Genomic DNA, 21949 nt, shown 5'->3' on the forward strand with positions numbered 1-21949 from the left:
AAAAGAAGCCCAGCTATAACTGGGAATGAGGGTGGTTGGTACCTTGCAGTAGTTGCATGTCTCTCTCTTCGGGGCCAGATGCTGGCTGCAGCTATAACTGGGAATGAGGGTGGTAGGTACCTTGCAGTAGTTGCATGTCTCTCTCTTCGGGGCCAGATGCAGGCTGCAGCTATAATTGGGAATCAGGGTGGCTGGTACCCTGCAGTAGTTGCATGTCTCTGTCTTCGGGGGGCCAGATGCAGGCTGCAGCTATAACTGGGAATGAGGGTGGTTGGTACCTTGCAGTAGTTGCATGTCTCTCTCTTCGGGGGGCCAGATGCAGGCTGCAGCTACAACTGGGAATGAGGGTGGTTGGTACCCTGCAGTAGTTGCATGTCTCTCTCTTCGGGGGGCCAGATGCAGGCTGCAGCTATAACTGGGAATCAGGGTGGTTGGTACCCTGCAGTAGTTGCATGTCTCTCTCTTCGGGGCCAGATGCAGGCTGCAGCTATAACTGGGAATCAGGGTGGCTGGTACCCTGCAGTAGTTGCATGTCTCTGTCTTCGGGGGGCCAGATGCAGGCTGCAGCTATAACTGGGAATGAGGGTGGTAGGTACCCTGCAGTAGTTGCGTGTCTCTCTCTTCAGGGGGCCAGATGTGGCTTTATCTCCTGCATTTGCTACTTGCCAAATTCCCCAACAGCATTTTCTGCTCGCTGGAGCAATTTGCTCACTTTAAGGAAATCTGAAGTCTAAGCATAGAAAGGGGAATTCTGGAAAAACAGACAACAGCGTTTGAAAATGGCTCGTACAGTCTAACCGCTCCCTGAAGCTTTGGACAAATAATAGTGACTTTCTGCAAATAGATTACATGCATGTTGCATCAGTTCCGACATGTGCACTTAGTTTGGAGCTGTAGACTTCAAACAGCCGTGCAATCATTCAATAGAATAATGTTTTAAATGAATAGATGTATGAATAAAAAATATTGATGAATCAGTATTTCTCCAAGATATAAAATGACTGACGTTATCACGCCCAGGTACACACACCTACTTTGTACTAGACTTTAGTGGACTGTTTTTGTTCCAGGAAGACAAACAGAGGATTGAGTTTTATTCCGGATTGTTCCATACATACGTCTGAACAAAGATAACGTGGTTGGTCCTTGGTCCATGTATTGTACTCCATGTTAAAATGGATAAGAAGCAAAAGGTAACCGTGTGCTCATTTGCATGTCATTACCCAGAATCCCTGGGTGCAGCGGAAGACCTTTATGCTAAGCGATGAGGGGGAAAGGCAGGGTTGCAGACCTGTCTGAGACACGTGAATGTGCTCACACGCAGGGTTGCAGACCTGTCTGAGACACGTGAATGTGCTCACACGCAGGGTTGCAGACCTGTCTGAGACACGTGAATGTGCTCACTCGCAGGGTTGCAGACCTGTCTGAGACACGTGAATGTTCTCACACGCAGGGTTGCAGACCTGTCTGAGACACGTGAATGTGCTCACACGCAGGGTTGCAGACCTGTCTGAGACACGTGAATGTGCTCACACGCAGGGTTGCAGACCTGTCTGAGACACGTGAATGTGCTCACACGCAGGGTTGCAGACCTGTCTGAGACACGTGAATGTGCTCACTCGCAGGGTTGCAGACCTGTCTGAGACACGTGAATGTTCTCACACGCAGGGTTGCAGACCTGTCTGAGACACGTGAATGTGCTCACACGCAGGGTTGCAGACCTGTCTGAGACACGTGAATGTGCTCACACGCAGGGTTGCAGACCTGTCTGAGACACGTGAATGTGCTCACACGCAGGGTTGCAGACCTGTCTGAGACACGTGAATGTGCTCACACGCAGGGTTGCAGACCTGTCTGAGACACGTGAATGTGCTCACACGCAGGGTTGCAGACCTGTCTGAGACACGTGAATGTGCTCACACGTAGGGTTGCAGACCTGTCTGAGACACGTGAATGTGCTCACACGCAGGGTTGCAGACCTGTCTGAGACACGTGAATGTGCTCACACGCAGGGTTGCAGACCTGTCTGAGACACGTGAATGTGCTCACACGCAGGGTTGCAGACCTGTCTGAGACACGTGAATGTGCTCACACGCAGGGTTGCCACCACGCCAGCTTTGACCCGGAGACTACGGGCTTCGCTAACCAATCTCCGCGCTATGGATTTACATTTGAAATCTCCGGGCGAGGTGTACAAACTGGGGGTGGCGGCGGGAGAAGAGGACCGAGGACCGCCCAGGTGGCGCAGAGGAGGACGTCCGGGGAGGAGCGCTCCCGAAGCAGTCTGACCCGGAAGTCTTCACTGACTTCTCGGGCGGCATCCCCCCTGCGTACCCCTGTCAAAATGGGACGCCCTGCGGGGCCGTGTTGCCATGACAACATGATGCATCATGGCGCCGTGACATCTTGTTCTCATGGCAACACGACGCCTGTTGATGTCGCAGAGCCATTTTGATGGAACCATACAGGGGGAGAGGCCCCCGGCCGGAGGAGGTAAGACTGTTAAATATATCAATAAATAATAATTGTAAATAAAGTCTCCGGGTTCAGCAGAAGGTGGGAGCCCTGCTAACAAGTGGTATTTTTATTTGCTGTACATGGTACGGGGGAGGGTTTCTGTCACTTTCTTTACTCCCCATCACTTATTTAACTAGGCTTTGTCAGATTCCATACAGTTAGAACTTTATTGCAGCAGCAAAAAGACCTGTGTGCACAGTTTGGGTAAGATAATGGTATTACTAAGAATATCACAGACATAAAGGAAAGTGACCCACTGGGTGTATGCCAGACTTGGGGGGCGTAATGGGAGGGGCTGCCTGATTTAAATCCTTATCTGTGTCTTTCTTTGTTTCCTTTACAAAGCGTTTTGTTGTCCACATGGCCGGATGGTTTCTGTTAGTTTAATGACTAGAGGTAAAAACAAGTAAAGGTTAGCAGCCTCGCGTCAGAAACGGATCATTCCAAGAGACAACTGTTCAATACAATGTAATCCTCGGTTCTCTTACTACGGGTGACTTGAAATCTTCCAGAACAAGGGGAAGATGGCTTCACAGCGATGCGGAGTATGGGCTAGAGATACTGTACATTTATTTTCTTATTAAGTACAACAACAAACATATCAATACATGGACAGTGTTGCAATTATTAAACAAAAGCATTTTTTTAAACCATTATGAATTTACATCAAAAAAACAATTAGTGGGTCCAGAAAATATTTGTATTGACTAAGCACGAATGCTCGTTAAAAACAATACTGTACTCTGTCATCAAAATGTGAGATGTGATCTTCCCTTCTGAGCACGGCGGTTTTGCTGCGATGTCTGTGTGCTTTGAAACTGAGAGAGCAGCCGGGACAATGTGCGCTTTTGTTCATAAGAAGTTTCCCGATTAAGTTCTTCATTTGGGTTAAGTAGAAGTACAGGAAACAAAGACTCCATTGTGTTTGAACAGTTGGGTATATTGTTTATTCAGCATGGAGTATCTCGAGCCGCAGTGCTACAGGGAACATGCCGGTGATTGCCAAAGTGTGGGTCTGGGCTCACAAAGGGTTTTCCGTCATTTCGCAGTGAAAGACCATTTCCACCACATTTTCCGTTTGTAGAAATCTCATTGTCTAACAAAAGTGTAAAGAAAAGTAAATGTTATCATTTGTAAATTACAAAAATATATACAGTGTACCCTATTTTTAGAATGTGTAAAATGTATTGAAAAGACTTCTTTTTCTGTAGCTGATATTCTAGGGATATTTATCCCTACGAACCATTTTTTTCTGATATTTATCATACACTTATGTATAGCTAACAGGAAATTAATACGCATTAAATAGACTGTCATTTTTATAGTGCAGTCGCATGTAACAATGTACGTAGTTGTAGTAAAGTGAAATGACTTATTGGTGTAACTGTCTCACTTATTTGTGATGTTAATATGTTGCTGTTCTGCGGTCTCCTTAGCACAACGTCCCTGCTGTTTCCTCCAGGAGACTGGGTTATACTGATCTGTGCTACCAATTTTCCCAATTTACTTGGGACCGTACAATTTACAGAAGTCTGTGCAGTTGCGCAAGTAGCTCAAAATGAACTGCAGATATATTTAAAAGCTTGTAAGAGCCAATCAACCGATCTGCTTTTAAATGAATTAGCACAGATTACATTTTTAAAGAAGGCCTCGATTGTTTTCCAATATTGCTACAGTAGCTCACGTGAACCTGGATGACATTTCCAGAAATGTGGTAGCTTTACCCTCCATAGATAATGACATGACCAGGACCCATAACCTATAGTCGCCCATGTCATAGTCCCATCATAGCAAGTGATGTAGCTGATGGAAATAGAATCATCCATTGTGAGAACGTGGCCAAGTGACTGCTTTAATGATACTTTGTCATTCCCAGTGGCAGTGTTCCCCCAGCACACACACCGAGCGAGATACTTGTTTATGAATGTGTTACTCTGTTCTAGTTAGTGGTTATATACAGCATTAACGGAGCTACATGGTTAGGAGGGTCAGATATCGGCGCATACGTGGTGAGATGGGCTTTGGTTTCCCGGAGGCAGCTTAGATATGGAAGCTTAATATCTGGGATGGTGCTTCCCTTAAACACTGAATTATTTGCTTTAACTGCTGCAATGAGAACAGCCTCCGCTTCCTTCCTCTCCCTTCCTCGCCTCCCTTTCCTGTTTGCGTAGCCTCTTTAACACTATGGGAACTTTTCCTCTATGCTAACGGACGGAAGGCCACTCCTTTTGTACGTACGGACAGTACTACGATTGCAAGGTTCTCCGTATATGCAAACCTTTTCATTTTTCCTGTTCTGTGAATTTGATTTAATTAGATTTTTAACATTGTTTTAGCTATTTCAAGCTATTATTTTAGCAATTGGGTGAGGCATTCTTTTTGTGTGTGTGTGTGTGTGTGTGTGTGTGTGTGTGTGTGTGTGTGTGTGTGTGTGTGTGTGTGTGTGTGTGTGTGTGTGTGTGTGTGTGTGTGTGTGTGTGTGTCAGGACTTGACTTCTCACAAGCTTATATAAAACTAAAATTTGTCCTTAAAGACATTAGCACTTTTTTTTTCTAAACATCAAAAATCACTCGACAGGCCAGAAATTCAATGCAAAAATTATTTTAGTACAGTGACGCTAAAATGGGGATTGAAGAAATCTGAATGAACAAAGTCTCTAGGTTTGCCAGGTTCATGCAATGGGAAGCCATGTATATATGCAGCTTTCACATAAGGGTTGTGGTCAAATGCTCCTTTTGACCTCAAGATGTCGACTACATGACCCTTTAACAGCTTTACACATTTTCTACTGTATCGTGTGTTTAGTGAAGAACCTTGTACTGGAATGAAACCTTACTCCTCTGTCCTGCTGACCAGCGAGAGAAATCATGTTCAAAGCTGCAGTTCTCTCATAGTACAGAACTCATTTATTTTTAAAAAAAACATACATGTGTGTCCCCCCCCCCTCTGGGAGATTTAGTCATGGCTATTGCTAGGTGTAGTGCTGGTTACCTGTTTGGCACAGGAGAGCTGAGGTACCCGCGATGGTGTGGGGGAAGACAGGCAGACTTTTAGGGATTCCTCCCGTTCTTCTTGTAACAGCGCCTCCAGACATAGGGGGCTTCAGCAAGGCTGAAGGGGGTCCCCGCTATGACAGTCCTTACTCACAATACTCCCTCCACACAGACTGCCGCGGAGCCAAAAGTATAAATGAGGATAGTCTTTATTATAGCAGCTACTGCGATGTTGCTACTGCGAAGGCTCCAGTTCATAAGGTAGATCCCTGGCTTCTGGGTGGTACTGGGCTGCTGGTAATAGTGAGGCCTCTGTATTTAATTAGTGCCTCAGCCCATTAGGGACTGAGCACACATCTTTCTCTCCCAGCCGGGAGGAGAGCTCAGAGCTCCTACCTACCCCATGAAGAGATAGTTAGAACCCCTATCACAGACTCAAGGAGCCACCCCTAAGGGGCTGAACTTCATACTATAATTTAGGCACTTCCTTCCTGTAGCTCGCAGAGGGAGGGCCCAGCACATGCACCACCACTCCCGTCACTCAGGAAGTCAGCATGAGGAGGGGGAAAACCCCATAGGACAGCCTGTCACTGTCTGTGTCTTACTAGAACTTACATGACCGGTGGTAGAGAGCTAGCTGGACCCGCCACCGCTATATAGGATAATGCTTGAACTGCAGCTTTAAAATGAGCTCTAAAATGCCAGATAGGGGTCATCATTATATATGGTTATCGTCACAATTCCCATATGGCACTCTCATTTTTAATTTGGCATTATCCTGCCTTGTTTAGTTGCAACTATGGATTATTCTAGAATAGAGAGAAGATCTTCATTATGTAATCACTAAAGGCTCAAATATTCCTAATCCTGCATTTCCAAACATTGTAAATGTAAATGTTTGTAAACAAAAGAACAATGCAATTAGCGATCTTAAATATAATCATAATTAAAGCAAAGCGGTTTTATTCAGAAAATGTCTCTTCAAGAGATGGTGCGTGTAAATTAGGGGTTTCCTTCCCCGTACTGTTAGAAGAGCATTGAAGACCAGGTAGAATCAGAACTTTCCCCAGTCAAGATTCTGCAGAGCAAACTTCCTCCATTTTTCATTTTAACATGGTTACAAACAAAAATTATTTGAGAACGCCCCCATTCCATCAAATGTAACTTCTGCCACAGCCCTTTGTGTATTTTAACATTTTTAAACTCCTTAACGTTTATTTTACCAAGGATTGCCCTTTTTTCTAAATGGGATTTTCAGTTCTGTGGATTACCATATTGTCCATGAACACAAACACGCATACAAAGCATTTACAGTAGATACAGGACTTTTGTACATAGGTTTAGGACATGGCTGGACTCGAATAATCCAAAGGGGAGATTTATATTCTAAAACTGATCACCAAAAGTCGATTTTTCCTTATTGCCTTAGAAGGTACAAAGGGAATAAGTCTTTAAATGCCCAAGTTTTTTTTACTACATTGAAACTGAATGCTTGTCGTGTTTTACTAATGTATTGTGTTATGTTTGTATCTCACAAATATTAATTCTCCAGCCATTGTGTGTGTGTGTGTGTGTGTGTGTATATACATACACTTCTCAATAGATAAAAACATTAAACATGACTGTGGTGTTTCCCTGTTTCAGTACAGAGCAATATTGGGTCACACGGGGATGTATTGTACCTGAGAACATCTGTACGGTATCAGTTTATCTCTTCTGATTGCTTTTCAGTGGAGCCAAGACTGCATTGTATCTGATGGTAGATGTTCATTTAGGGCAGTGATATTAGGGGAATGCACAATGGCTGATTACTTCCTCTTTCAGCTACACCCTTTGCATTATCGATACATTTAAATCTCACTGGGAGCCTTTAGAAAACAAATCTAAGAGCATGTGGACACACTAACGAGTATTTTTTTGTTATTGTTGCACCATACCTATGAGTATGCAGTCTTAGCAGGGTGTGGCACAGGAACCAGCGTAATGGTTTTCATATACACAAACACATGCCATCTCCGTGCCACGGACACTGTCGCTTATGGATTACTCTTCTGATGGATCACGTGCTCACTCCCCGGTTGCAGCGACCGGGCTGGAAGGGAATGGAAGAGTGTCTCCCTTCAGTGTAGTTTGCAGACAGCCCCATATAATCTACGAGTGGTTAAATCATGGCAGATCAGGATGATTAGCCCACCTAGTCTGCCCATGAGTTGATTCTAGGTTCATTAACATATGCGAGCGATAATGGCAGGCAGTGCCCATGCATTCACTATTACTGCTAGTAACTGGTTTGCATGAACCACTCAACCCATTTATAGAGGATTCCAGTGTGACTACACAAATGCTATCGGACCATATATACTGAGCAGCGTTAAGCCATAAAATACCTTCTAACCCATTAAAGTCAATGGGCTGTGAGATGTGTTCCAGCGCTAGAAGTGGTCTTATTGCAGAAGACTGCTTAGTACATTTGAGCCTTCATGTGATGCAAGGGTGCAGTGAAATAACAATACTATATTTTTACAGGTTCTTGATCAATATGAGAAGGATGGATTTCAGTTCTTGGCCAAGGTATTCAACTCATCTCATTCTTTCCTGGAAGACTTAACTGGTCTCACTTTGTTACATCAGGAGACTCAGGCTGCCGAGGTAAGATCATATAATATATTGTTTCCTATTTATCTGTTTAAAGTTCACACACATTATTTGGTAGCCAATAGGGTCCCAAAAATGGAAATGGGACATATGATTTATGTATATGAGTGTTCTGTCCCCCCAGAGAGGTACAGCAAAGGAATTTATACTATTGTTTTATCATGAGCTGCGTCAGGAGTTTGCGGTTATCAACAACAGAGTTTGATTTAATTACGTTCTGCAGTTACATGAATCCAGGGCATTTTATGGCTGTCTGGAGAGTTAGATATGTAATCTCATCATCTTCATTAAATCATGTTAAACATTGCAAATAAATTGTAACAGCAGCACAGGCTTTCTGTCTTATTGCTAACTAAGGCTTTGAGAGGACACTAAATAATATCGTCCCGTTACATGTACTTCAGTAATGCACGATAGTACTTGTTACCACACATCCCACATGTACACGTACACTACCATAGAAACCAGAAATGCATTGTAAAGCAAAGGTTATATCCAAGTTATAGGTGGAAAAAAAACCCCAAAGAACTTTAATATTTATATAGAATCTGCTTAAAGCAGCCACCCCCCGAATACTTACCGATTTAACTTACCAGTGTTACTACAGGCTTTTGATACGGTTCCACACAAGAGGTTGGTGTACAAAATAAGGCAAATTGGACTCAGTAATAATATTTGCACCTGGATTGAAAACTGTTTGAAGGACAAACAGAGGGTTGGCATAAATGGAACTTTTTCGGGTTGGGCTAAGATCGTGAGTGGAGTACCTCAGGGATCGGTACTGGGACCCCTGCTTTTCAACTGTTTATTAATGACCTTGTTTTTGGCATCGAGAGCAAAGTCTCCATCTTTGCTGATGATACTAAATCGTGTAAGGTAGTAGAATCAGAGCAGGATGTAATTTCTCTCCAAAAGGACTTGGAGAGGCTGGAAAATTGGGCAGGTGTATGGCAGATGAGATTTAATACAGATAAATGAAAGGTTATGCATTTGGGAAGCAAGAATAAACAGGCAACATACAAATTAAATTAGTATAAATTGGGGGAATCCTTGATGGAGAAGGATTTAGGAGTGCTTGTAGACAGCAGGCTTAGCAATAGTGCCCAAAGTCATGCAGTAGCTGCAAAGGCAAACAAAATCTTATCTTGCATCAAACGGGCAATGGAGGGAAGGGAAGTAAACATAATTATGCCCCTTTACAAAGCATTAGTAAGACTACACCTTGAATATGGAGTACAATTTTGGGCACCACTCCACAGAAAAGACATTAGGGAACTTGAAAAAGTGCAGAGAAGAGCCACCAAATTAATAAAGGGGGTGGATAATCTGATTTGTGAGTAGAGGCTAGCGAAATTAGATTTGTTTACATTAGAAAAGAGACGTCTAAGAGGGGATATGATATACAAATATGATATACAAATATGATATACAAATATATTTGGGGGCAATACAAGGAGCTTTCAAAAGAACTGTTCATCCCACGGGCAGTACAAAGGACTCGGGGCCATCCCTTAAGGTTGGAGGAAAGGAGATTTCACCAGCAACAAAGGAAAGGGTTCTTTACAGTAAGGGCAGTTACACTGTGGAATTCATTACCCATGGAGACTGTGATGACAGATACAATAGATTTGTTCAAAAAAAAGGTTGGACATCTTTTTAGAAAGATAAGGTATACAGGGATATACCAAATAAGTAAACATGAGAAAGATATTGATCCGGGAAGTAATCTATCAATATTTGGAGTCCGGAAGGAATTTATTTTTCCCCTTATGAGATATCATTAGATATTTTTTTCCCGGGGCTTTTTGTTTGCTTTCTTCTGGATCAATATACCGTAAGAACAAATATAGGATAAGTATCCTTCGTCTAAATTTAACATAGGTTGAACTTGATGCACGTACAGTATGTCTTTTTTCAATCTCATTAACGGTGTGACGGTGTGACGGTGTGACGGTACTTCCTGGCTCTGACAGCGGGTTGAAATGGCCATTTAATAGGAATCGGCAACAGAGGATTTTGCGGCTTCCTATTGGCACGAAGTTTGACACCGTTTTGTTTCCCCTGGTAACTTTACCAGTAATTATCTAGGGAACAGTGGAGTCTCCAGATTAGAAAATAGCGCCGTTCAGCTATGCGGTACCGCTGGTATCCCTGGTACCGTGGGTATCCTTGGTACTCCTGATACTCCTCATACTCGGGTTTGTCTTTTTATATTATGTTAAAAAAAAAATTTGTTTTGTCTTTTCTCATAATGGTTTTAAACTAAAACCAATTGACAAATAATTTTTAGAACCAATACTAAACACCAGTGAAAGTGCTCACCACTAATATTAACGTGCGTGTCCGCAGGATTGCTCTTACATTACTGTGCTGCGTTTTTGTAACACGGTAATGCCTTTCAGATAAAACATTTGGGAAAGCTCGTTTCTCAGGTTCTAACTTGTAGCAATTAACCTGACCAAGTACAGGGGAAGGATTTAGTGATAGATATTTGTGGATGTTCAACATGGATTTAGGAATGGTAGAAGCTTGTGTTTCACTGTTAAAATGTATCATAAATAAAATAGATGAACTATACCCTAAATAGCTCTATATTCTAATTTTGCACGGGGTCTTCCACCTTGTATGGGTATTTTTACTTGCAAATCTGCTGCTTATATTCCAAGAACATGCTAGCAAACATACAGTTTGACAGTACGGGTAGTAATGTCATCGTCGGGATAAGGAGTGGTATCAAAGTTGGATACTTTTGTATGATCCGTTGAATAGCATAAGAATTCCTCTTAACGCTGATTTGCTAGTTACAAATTGTTTAAGGAATGTACAGTGTTACAATTATTAAGAATTATGTTTCAAGATTTACAGGTTTCCACAGTTAATGTCAAAATATAAAGTCTATTTGTCCAACTAATTTAGGGATCGCAATAAAAGAGCCGTACCACGTTATCAAAGCAAAGGAATCCTACTGAAATCAATGGGATTTCTTGTCTTTGATGAATCTGGTGCAATTCTTTTGCACTTGTTTTGCCCCATGTTTGCAGCTGTGAGACTTCAGTAAATAACACCCATTGTCCGTTATTTCTCAGTCTCTATGCCACAAACAAAACTGGAGCAATAACCAGCGCAAGATTCATCCAAGGAAAAAATAACATTGCTTTCAGGTGGGATTCCTGTTCTCTGCCCTGAATTTGCCCTTGTTTTGTTTATTGCTGTTTTTTACCCTGGTTTTGTAGCCTGGAGACTTTGAATAATAGAACCTTTGGTGGTTCCCCTGCTGGCGCCATCACGAGTCACTGATGAAAAATGCGGAGACCAAACCAAACCTTAACATGCTGTTTTGTAACAACAACGCATCAGAAATGTGCAAAATAGCTATTCAGATACACACAACCATTTATATATTTGTTATATATAAAGTATTAAGAATTGTTTCTCTATCTTTCTTTCTTAGACGTTCTTATAAAATAATAATATATCTCAGTAAATGCTTGCCTGTTGCGGGTAGAAGGTTTGCTTCCAAAAGCATGTTGTAAATATATTTAGCTCTAAAAAAACAAAATTATTGTCTGAAATGCATGTGCTTGGACTTAATTTCACATTTGAAGCTGGGGACGACTGCACCATACTATGCAGCTTTTCCGTCTGTATTCTTACATACAGTAGCTTCAGAGCTTGTGATGTGATAAAGGTGGTTCTTGTCTGTTGTGCTCGAGCCATTTCCCATTGCAGTAAATCATGGCAGCCTATCTCTGCTAATAATATAACAGCGATTCAAGTTACGTGCTGTGCTATTTAAATACAGCGCTTACCTCATCTAACACTTTTAGCGACCACCTGACATGAAAATTCCTGACTGTTATGATAGCCAAGCATGCAGCAGCGGTCACTGCAGTAAGAAGATCTTCTGCCGACATGTACAGGGCGCATGCACTTTGGGGCTCTGTTTGTATATTGCAGGAGTGGCCACCACCAGGTCAGGTTCTCAGGATATCCCTGCTTCAACACAGATGGCTTAATCAGTGGCTCAGTCTCAGAACCTGTGCTGAAGCAGGGATATCCTGTGTTGGCGGCCCTTGAGGCCTGGTGTCGGCCACTCCTGGTGTTTTGTATTTGCAAGGTTAAAATAGCACTATATCCTCACATTTTTGCCATGCCCCTTGTTACACTAGCTCTATATGTATGAATCTACCAATGTCTCTAGGAAAATGCCAAACATTGCATTGAGTTTTCCGCACCCACGTGACAATAAATATATTACGTATTCTGTATTGCAATTAATGAACGTATTAATCCCAAATCTCTTTCTGGGGGGTCTGAGTAGAAGTTGGTCTATGCAGCACGCACATATAAAGTATCCCTTTGTTGAAAAAAGTGAATGGTCTCTTGGAGGATGAGTCTTGGGGAGATATCGCTAACAGTAGTTTTGGCTCTTCTGAAGACAAACCTGGGACCTATATCCACATATCTACGCAAATTCGTATCCATGTGTATTAGGTCAAAGTATTTGTATATGATGGGCTTAACATGATTACTATCTGTTATATTTGGAAATAAACAAAGGAACCTCCTTTATTCACGGGACCTTTCTGTATATGTCCTTGTGTGTTCCAATTTGTAACTGTGCTCTTCCTGGTAGTGTATATCTTCCTATCTGTTTCTGGGAGTGTGGAGTCTTTCAGACAGAGATGCTCTATCCATTGATCCATCCTCAAAAGCCTTCTTCTTCGCCTTCTCCCTTCTCCCTTCTTTCTTCCTCCCTATACCACCTTTCCTGAAAAGGTTCATATAGATCCTCAGGTTGAGTCCTGATGGATGGAACGATTCCCCAGGAATTGTCCTTTAGTTATGCGTTTAATAACTGCTCTGGGGTAACAGCTGTTCGCTCTAAGGAAAGTATTCCTAGAGTTAAGTGTTCGGAAAGTGTCTGTTTGGATATTATAACCGATATCAATGTACAATACGAAGTCTAAATAGTATATATGATGATAATTAAAGTTGTGAGTGAAACTTAAATTATAAGTGTTGTCATTAATATAACAAAAAATACATTTAAAAATAAAGTGCATTTAGGTGCCTATCCCAAATTATGAGATCAATAAATCTCTTATAAAAAATATTTCTAAACTGATTAGCTTTGCACCAATCATAAACAAAAAATAATTGTGATTAAGCAAAACGTGATCCCATCGAAGATAAAGGGGGCATTAAACGGTGCACTATCTGAGTGTCCTATGGAGCAGCAGGCAGCCATCGGTCATGTTCTATCACTGTATATAATGAGGTAACGGCTAAGGTTACCCAGATATTTTGTTTTCTCCATTTAATCCCCCCAAATTGAGTCAGCAAATCTCAAGAATCCCAAATTAAGGACAGTAATTGTCTTGAGGGTGGCTGAAAATAACAGACTACATAACAAGACTATCACTCAATGATCTAATGCGGGAAACGATGGGTCTCCCCAAAGGTCGACCAACGTTTTATGCATCTCTGGGAGATGGTGGAAAATGGGGATAGTGGGATGTAGATTCACTATAAATCTAACGTCATCAGATAAGACCATATGCAGAATTGTCCCTAGTAGTTCTACTAGTTATATAAAGTTCTTCACATGTAAAGGATGGAAGGTTCAATGCTTCTTCAACGTCAACTTGGCACTCCAATCACCAAACACAGGAGATAAAGGGGCAAGGGAGAGATCTCCTCCTGCACAAAATTCTTGAAATGTGTTAAGTTTAACTTGGTCAGTGGGTGATGTCAGTAGTTCCAACTTGGAGGCAGAGATGTCTGCACGGCCTTCATTATTAGACTGCACTGGCATTTCCTCCTCATCACCAGATGATCCCTGAATTATTTTTTTAAGGTAAGTTTCCATACATATTTGTGCACATCTATTACTGTATCAAAAAGATAAAAGTCCATTGTAGGTGCACATTTGAGACCTGTATTCGGTGGGTGAGAGATCTAAACCTGAGATATTTATAACATTAGTCGAGTCTTCTAAAAGTTCTCTTTCCTTTTGTTGTAAAATCAGCTCTTTACTTTGCTACCTTCTTGCAGCTGATCACTCTGAGTGGGTGCAGAAGAAAAGGGAGTACATTTTGCTATCAATACTAATGGTGTCTTACTGAAGGAACCATGCACATGGGAGCCTTCAGTTGAGGTTATAGGACTGTGATTTCTGCTGAAGTTCCCTGAATTGGTTATTTCCTCAGAGGTGAATGGGGCGTAAAGTGTAAGACCCATTGAATACTGTATTGTTTATTTCACCCACCAAGAGAAGACGACATCTATATCCGAATAAGCACTATGCACCACATGTTCCTTTACATTACTTGAGCACCTATACTCCACCTTTTTGCTATGTATATTTTAAAAAAAGAAATGGGAGTAGAGGGGAAAAAATGTTAAAAGGCAAATTTAGGTTTTAAAGGCGCAAGAAATAAAAATATCAGAAATCCGCCAACTCTGCCGCCACGCGGAAAGGATTGAGAATACCTGAAGCCATTTTCGTATTTTTAATACTTCCTCTTTATAGCGTAGGCTAAAATAGTATTTCCTATGTAGAAGTGCATAATTGTGAATACAGCACTGTTAACACTTAGGGGCCCATTCTATATCCGCCAAAGTGGTCGGTCAATCGTTTTTGTCCCTTTTGAGGTCAAGGGGACATTTCAGATTAAAACAGCCCGATCGGCTGCTTTGGTGGAAATAGAATAGAACGAATTTGCTGCATTATTAACTGCACGTTCTCACCATATGAAAAGGGACCAAAGTCTCCTGACTAAAAAAACTAAGGCAACAATAGTGCAAATAAAAAAATCCAGCACCAGAATTCTTATTTTGCCCCATCTGCATCTGAAAGACTTGGATAGAAAACACCAAATGACTGGGTTTATGTGAAGAGTTTCCTAGAACAGAACTAGAGAAAAAAAAACGTTTCATAGTGCAGGGCTATTTATTTGCACTGGCACGGACACGAAGTCCCGAAGCTGCCTTGAAACCGACCTGTTTATAAACTGTTAATGTTGTAAAGTAGAGAGCTGGGTACACTTAGATCAACATAATAAAAAAAGAAGTGATTTCATGGCCCTTTAATTCTCCCTAGAAATGAGTTGTGTAGAACCGCAGTAAGTCGGGTTGTTGGGCAGGTCGGGTCTTGTTGCTGTCAGTTCTCATAATGCCTGGCAGATTAAAGTGGTATATCTCTCAGTAAGTGCAGCTTCATGTGAAGTATCAGTCAACAATCCTCTACTTCCAGACATAAAGGCCATTGTTAAAGAAACACATTGGGATGGAAGTGCGTCATGGCCCGACATATCCTGTCCCTTCACATTGTACAGAGAGCTGATGCCGTCTCTTTTAAGTTAAGGCTTCATTTTTCTGAGAGTGAAAATGGGAAATGTGCTTCAAATTATTCATTAAACCCTTCAAGTTTGAACCTAGCAGTCATTGTTTCTCCCCTTTGATGCTAATGGTTCTTGTAATATGCAGTGCTGACAAACATTGCTGCATTTGGAGCTGTTAATTTCACATTACAGGCATACCCCGCATTAACGTACGCAATGGGACCGGAGCATGTATGTAAAGCGAAAATGTACTTAAAGTGAAGCACTACCTTTTTCCCACGTATCTATGCATGTACTGTACTGCAATCGTTATATACGTGCATAACTGATGTAAATAACGCATTTGTAACAGGCTCTATAGTCTCCCCGCTTGAGCACAGCTTCGGTACAGGTAGGGAGCCGGTATTGCTGTTCAGGACGTGCTGACAGGCGCATGCCTGAGCTGCCGTTTGCCTATTGGGCGATATGTACTTACTCGCGAGTGTACTTAAAGTGAGTGTACTTAAAGCGGGGTATGCCTGTATTGTGCATTTTCCAGTATGAGCGTAATGATGTACATGGCATGTGGTTATTTAGCTTCAGTATTGAACAATAATGCAAATAAAAAAACAGATGTACACAGCGCACCAGGGGTTAATACAGAAATACACAAAACCCTGCGTGTTCAGAGGTATTGTGTACAAGGAAACTATACAGCCCAAAAGGGGATTATTTACTGTAAAATAACCAATAATGGGAACTATAAGTAAAAAGTGCAACACAATATTTATTGATCCATAAAAAAAATACACACTAATAAAATGTGTAATGGCAATTGCCACTAATGGCACAACCACTGAAATAGTACAGGAGTGTGTAATCAAAAAACTACCGTGAGCACAGACACACAACTAAACAATAACTCGGTTGTGAACACACAAAACAAACAGATAACCCACACTGCAGGATGCACGGTGTTGCGTATTTCTTTATTAACCCCCGGTGCGCTGTTATTTTTGTTGCTTGGTAAGTTCGCCTTAGGGCGTTCCTACACAGGAGTGACTGGGAGTACCTCCACGCATCCAGCAGCAAGGGGCTTATTCTGCTCGACAGCGCGACCGCGGCGTCTCTGCTTCCAATAATGCAAATACTTGTAATTATTTTTGCGTTTAAAGTGCAAATTATCAAAGCAGAAAACAGTATTCTGTTCAAAATGATAATTTTTGTCTTGCAATTTGAAAGGAGTAGGGTGAAGGAATCAACCACTGTGAAGCTTTGCACCCATCCACTTTGTGAACCAAGTTTTCCTTTCCACTTCCAAACTCTTTCAATCCCAGAACCCCGGCTAATGGGTGAAGCAGTTGCCAACAGGGGGCTTTCAATGTGCCAATCACTAACGGCGTTATTCCTACCAGAGGTTGACTGTTCTTCAAGTTGTTTTTTTAGGACAACCTATGTACAACTGCTGCAATTTTAAACTGGGTTACACCCGCTTCTAACATCCTCTCCCCAAAAAGAAAGGAGGGCAAATTACAAGGGATTGGAGCGTTTTTGTGTACCTTCACTCTAATAAAACTGTGTTGTACAGAATATAAATGTAGACTTTAGGCTTGCATCTCCATGCAGAAAGGACCTAAACTTGGCACGTCCATGGTTTCTGTAGGTAAAGAAATTGCTGCCTATAATGACATGTTTCATTGGTGTAACATTATTTGAATAAGTATAAGAAAAAACCAGACACGCACAACCTGTATAAGGCCTTGGATGTAGAGGGCGCTCACGACGGAGGGCATGGCGTCCTGCGTGCCTGTCGACCGAGCGATCTCTGGCCTGAGATCCACAGCGACGGGGAGGCGTGGCAGAAGCGTGGCCGTGACATCACGAGGCTGGTTTGCCCTCATTGGCTCAACCGCTCACATGCCCCGGCCATCGCACGACAAAAACAATCTTTTGCCTCCTGGAAAATCTGCCGCACCTTCGTGCTCGGTCACACGCTCTAGGCCTGCCTCATTGAGGTGCGGCCTTTTGTTTGCGCCATCGCGCGCAGCCTATATATTGTTTTGTACACCAATTAAAAGCAAATACCGCTCACGTGAGAGAGCATCAACGGGCGCAGATGAGCGCGAGCATGGGAACCTCGACGTTGTCCTAGTTCACCAGTGCTCTTGGAGAGTCCCATCACCTGTTCCTCCGGTGCTGGCGTCCTGCAACAGATCTCGGAAATTTAGACAGTTTTGTGAGACTTTTCCTCCGTCATTTCTGCGCCGCCTGTAGTCAGCTTAACCACTTCCCAGCTTTACACCTCACTTCCGTATTCGCTGTCCGCCATCAGAGGAGATGGCGGAGTCTCTGGTTTACTGGAGTCTCCGCGCTCAGTAATGCGTTGCCACAACATTTAACCCTACGCGTTTCGCTTAGAAAACCAGAGATTTCTTCAATGCCACAGTACAAGAAATACATCACTAAGTATTAACAGGCTTGTTAATGATCAACGAGTATATTTACTTAACAGTTATAGCCATTATCAATCATTAAGTCATTCACTTGAACTGCCATTAACGACCTACAATTGTTGAATCACTTTCGTTGTACCCACCCTCTGGAGGAGGAAAAAGTATATTCTGAAACTAAGTGAACAAGCTATTCCTTTTACCCCCGCACTGCAGATAAAGTGTATATGAAGATACTGCATACCTACACTTTAATAAGCAATGTATTACTGCATTTATTTACACATATGTGATTACAGAATATGCACAATGTGTCGGGGGGAGCCTGGCTAAAGTTGTCTCTCCCTCCTGAAACGTGTGCATCCTGAGGTCATAGAGTAATACAATGCAGTAATACTCTACTTATGGAAATGTACGTACAGTGCAGTATCTCCATATACACGTCACCTGGTGAAAAGGCATTTCGAGCAGGACATCGTTAGATGCCGGCACCATGTCCAAAGAGGGTTGACCTGATACAGCCAGTGTTCCTGCTGCTGTTCCTGAACTGTCGATTGTAATTTCCCAAAAGATGGCAGCTCCTTGATCTATTTCAATATCGGTCTCTTTCATCTTCCAATATCGCCTCAGAAATAAATAATCTTAAAAGGGAACAGCTATTTCCTGATCTAGTTTAAACATATATATTTTAAATATATATTAATAGAAAATTCCCAAGCAGGTGGGCAGAGCAGAGCGATTTATTCTGTCTTCGTCCTGAAGGCATGGAATTAAGCAATTAAAATCAAGATCTTCAACATTTCTGTTCATCCTGCAGCACGTTACCTCGTTTTGTTAGATGGGCAGAGGCGTTCCCAATCTCAATCGTTAAAGACGGGCATAAATTGTGCTAACAGTATCTTTAGATTAGGGAGGATACCTAAACATTTCTCCGCTGAGTCATCTTGACATTTTCTCATGCTTGTTCCATTGTTTACGATCCGTCATTTTACATATTTCATGTACATCTTGTCATGTTTAAATATTTTGTGCATTCATTGCCATTTGTTTTGTGTGCCCTACTGCATGTAAAGAATGTGTCTACTTTTTGGGTGTTGGCTTATGCATCTAAAGTGCTTATTTAGCTTGTGTTACCATTGAACGAAAACGACAGTACTACTGTAGCTGTGAAAAACTGATTGTGACACACTTCACCTTTCAGAAACCATTGACCATTTCCTATTCCCTTTAAAAATGGAAATAACCTCCTGGTGATGAAAAAGTTATTCTTCTCTTGCCTTATGTTTTGCCCCTAAAACACAGCCAGTTTTTTGTTTTTTTTCTGAGTGTGGATGTTTTGTACAAATGTCTCCAATGTCCAGATGTCCTATAATGCTTGTACTAGGGACCTAAGAACCCAGAGTTAGCTCTTCACAGTTGAAAAAAACAATAGTAAATGCTTACAACAAGATTCTGTACAAAGGGAAGTATTGGTTTCTTTATTCAACTGAGCGGCTTGTAATAAGCAAATAGCACCTTAATATATATGAGATTATATGACAACTCAGATCTTTTAGCATCTAAGACTTTGTATTAAGTTCTGTACGGAACATGTTCAGATTGTGAGCCAAATGGTCGTTATCTTTCATCAATTTTGTCTTTATAATGTTCTTTCCTTTTCAGTTTTGATACCTTGCAACATAAATGATCGTTTTAAAATGGGATTTTTTTTGTATAGTTTATAATTTATTACAACACGTTACAGATTTGTCTGTCCAAGTTACCGCAATGTACACGGAGGAAGAAACAGGCTGGGTTCCGTTCCTGTTCACAGCAAAAACATTTTGCCATTTGTGATTGTGAATTTGCAGTACTATACCACACAATCCCCCTCGGCACATGGTGCATTAGCAAAAACATAATCTTGCAATGTGATTTCCATGAAATGGTAATTAACCATCAAGCAAAGTAAATAACATTTAACACGTGTTTATGCTGCATCTTTTGAAACTAGAGAAACATCTCTGGCTCCTGCTGTTTGCATCTGGTTTTCATTTGAATCCTCTGGAACAATAATTTTAGATTTTTTGACAACAGTGAAATGTTTATGTATGCAACAGTTATATCAAGAGCCTGTCCTGACAAATACAGCTCTTACAACCCAAGAGAAACTGTGGGAAACTCCTCCATCGCCACTTAAGTCTGTTTCCACTGGAGACAAGTCGCTTTGGGAATTACTCAAGCTTACATTGAAATCTTGTTTCCATTTGCTTGGAATAACTCCAAAAGCGCTCTTTATTTTGAACCTGGGCTAGATTGATATTGCAGGCTTCATTTAGCACGGCTCCCTCCTTGGTTTCGAACAATAAATGCATGAGCAATCATTTCTCCAAGGTGGGTGGTACGATACAAGCAAAACAGGGTGGGAAATCTAAATGAAACGATCTCATTTCAAGATGATGGGTTTTTCTGCCCTTGTTTCATAAAGACGAAAGGAACACAAAACACTAGTTTAATCTCAAAATGTAACTGACGGAAGTAATGTTTTCTTAAATACAAACAGAAGAAAGAGATTAGTGACGGAAAAGGTCTTGCATAACACATCTTTCTTTTAGTGGAAAAAGGAGTTGATTGTTTATTAAAGTGTTGAGTGTAAGACTTACATTAAAAAGTTTAAATAATGGCAAAAAGTAAAGGGTGGTGAATGGAAAAATTTAAATCAGACGATGAAGAATAGAGTTTGTCACAATAGTTCTTAGGTGGTATTTTAGGTACTGACCATACTTTATTTCAGGGTAGCTGTAAAAATACTGCCTCCAACCCATTGCTAAACTGTTGTTTGCTTTATGCAACCCCAAGATGATAATTTGAACCCCCTTTCATTTTCTGTTCTGTCAATCAAATGATGATGTCTGCTTGTCACGTTTTCATGCCAACTGCTGAAAATGCTGACTTAGAATTACAAATCCACATCTATTATAGGTACAAATAGAAACCACATGTAAAAAAATCAATCTAGGTTATAAAATGTTAATTGTTCATATTGTATCAATGTCTTGAATCATGGCCCTCCTTACTGTATCTTTTGTACCAGTATATATTAATGTTAGAATATTGTTGTCTTCACCCCAATCATTATAATGTGCTGCAAAATATTTCACTGACTTCTTCTTAATAATAATTATTTCACCACCCCTTATTTATAACATATATCTGCTCTGAAACAGCATCCCAGAGGGGCATGAGAGTTTTCTCCTACAACGCGCAATTTAAACGGATGTTTTTGCGTGTTCAATTGTAAATGTCCAAGGTGTTTTAAATCTTTTTAAACGTTATTACACCAGGATCGCCGCTTTTTCTTTGTGTGTGTGTGTGTGTGTGTTTTTGTGTGTGGCGGGTTCACCATCAGAATGCTGCGATGACCTCTCCTGATAACGTTGCAGCGATCTATTGGGTGGGTGAGCAAGCCCAGGCCTATTTTGGTCCAGACTACCTGAGTAGGGAGTCCCACGATGTTGGGGGACCGCGAAACCTCTTCGGGAACCCCTCCTGTTAAGCTTTAAAGAGGCAATCAAAACTGCACTTTAAAAATAATTTAAGATAGGCAGCCTTTGCTTACCTTTATTGAAATTGAATTACCTAAGCTGCTGATCGGTTTAGTTCTCCCGTGATCAATCCGCAACGATCCTGCTTCCAGAGTTAATTAAATGGCTGCCTTTCCGTTTCAATCAAGCCTTCAGTCAGTGTAACTCAGCTGCTACAATATATCCCGATATTACTACGGTAACATCTATTGTTGTAGCCTGCTCTCCTGGGAATATTGGCAACAAATGATCACAAACAGGAAAGTGTTACGATCTTGCACTTCTGGGGCAAAGCAGGGGTGTGCAAACTTTTTTGTCTGCACCCTGCCTGCTCCCCCCCTCCTGCTTGCGACCCCCCACCCCACCTTATCACCGGCAGTTGACGTCACCACATCATGTGACCCCACGACGTCATTTGTCGCCAGAAGCCGCCAGAGATCAGGTA

General features: G+C 41.6%; 1 protein-coding gene across 2 annotated transcripts in view; it reads left to right on the forward strand.

Annotated features, from left to right (window-relative positions):
• ATG7 (autophagy related 7) overlaps nt 1-21949 on the forward strand; it is a 167894-nt gene that overhangs the window by 56930 nt on the left and 89015 nt on the right. For both annotated transcript variants that reach the window (XM_075574938.1, XM_075574939.1), the window contains exon 18: nt 8038-8160. In XM_075574938.1, the coding sequence (XP_075431053.1) occupies nt 8038-8160 (123 nt within the window). The remainder of the gene's footprint in view (nt 1-8037; nt 8161-21949) is intronic.

Source organism: Ascaphus truei, chromosome 17, assembly GCF_040206685.1.
Source record: "Ascaphus truei isolate aAscTru1 chromosome 17, aAscTru1.hap1, whole genome shotgun sequence".
Lineage (NCBI taxonomy): Eukaryota > Metazoa > Chordata > Amphibia > Anura > Ascaphidae > Ascaphus > Ascaphus truei.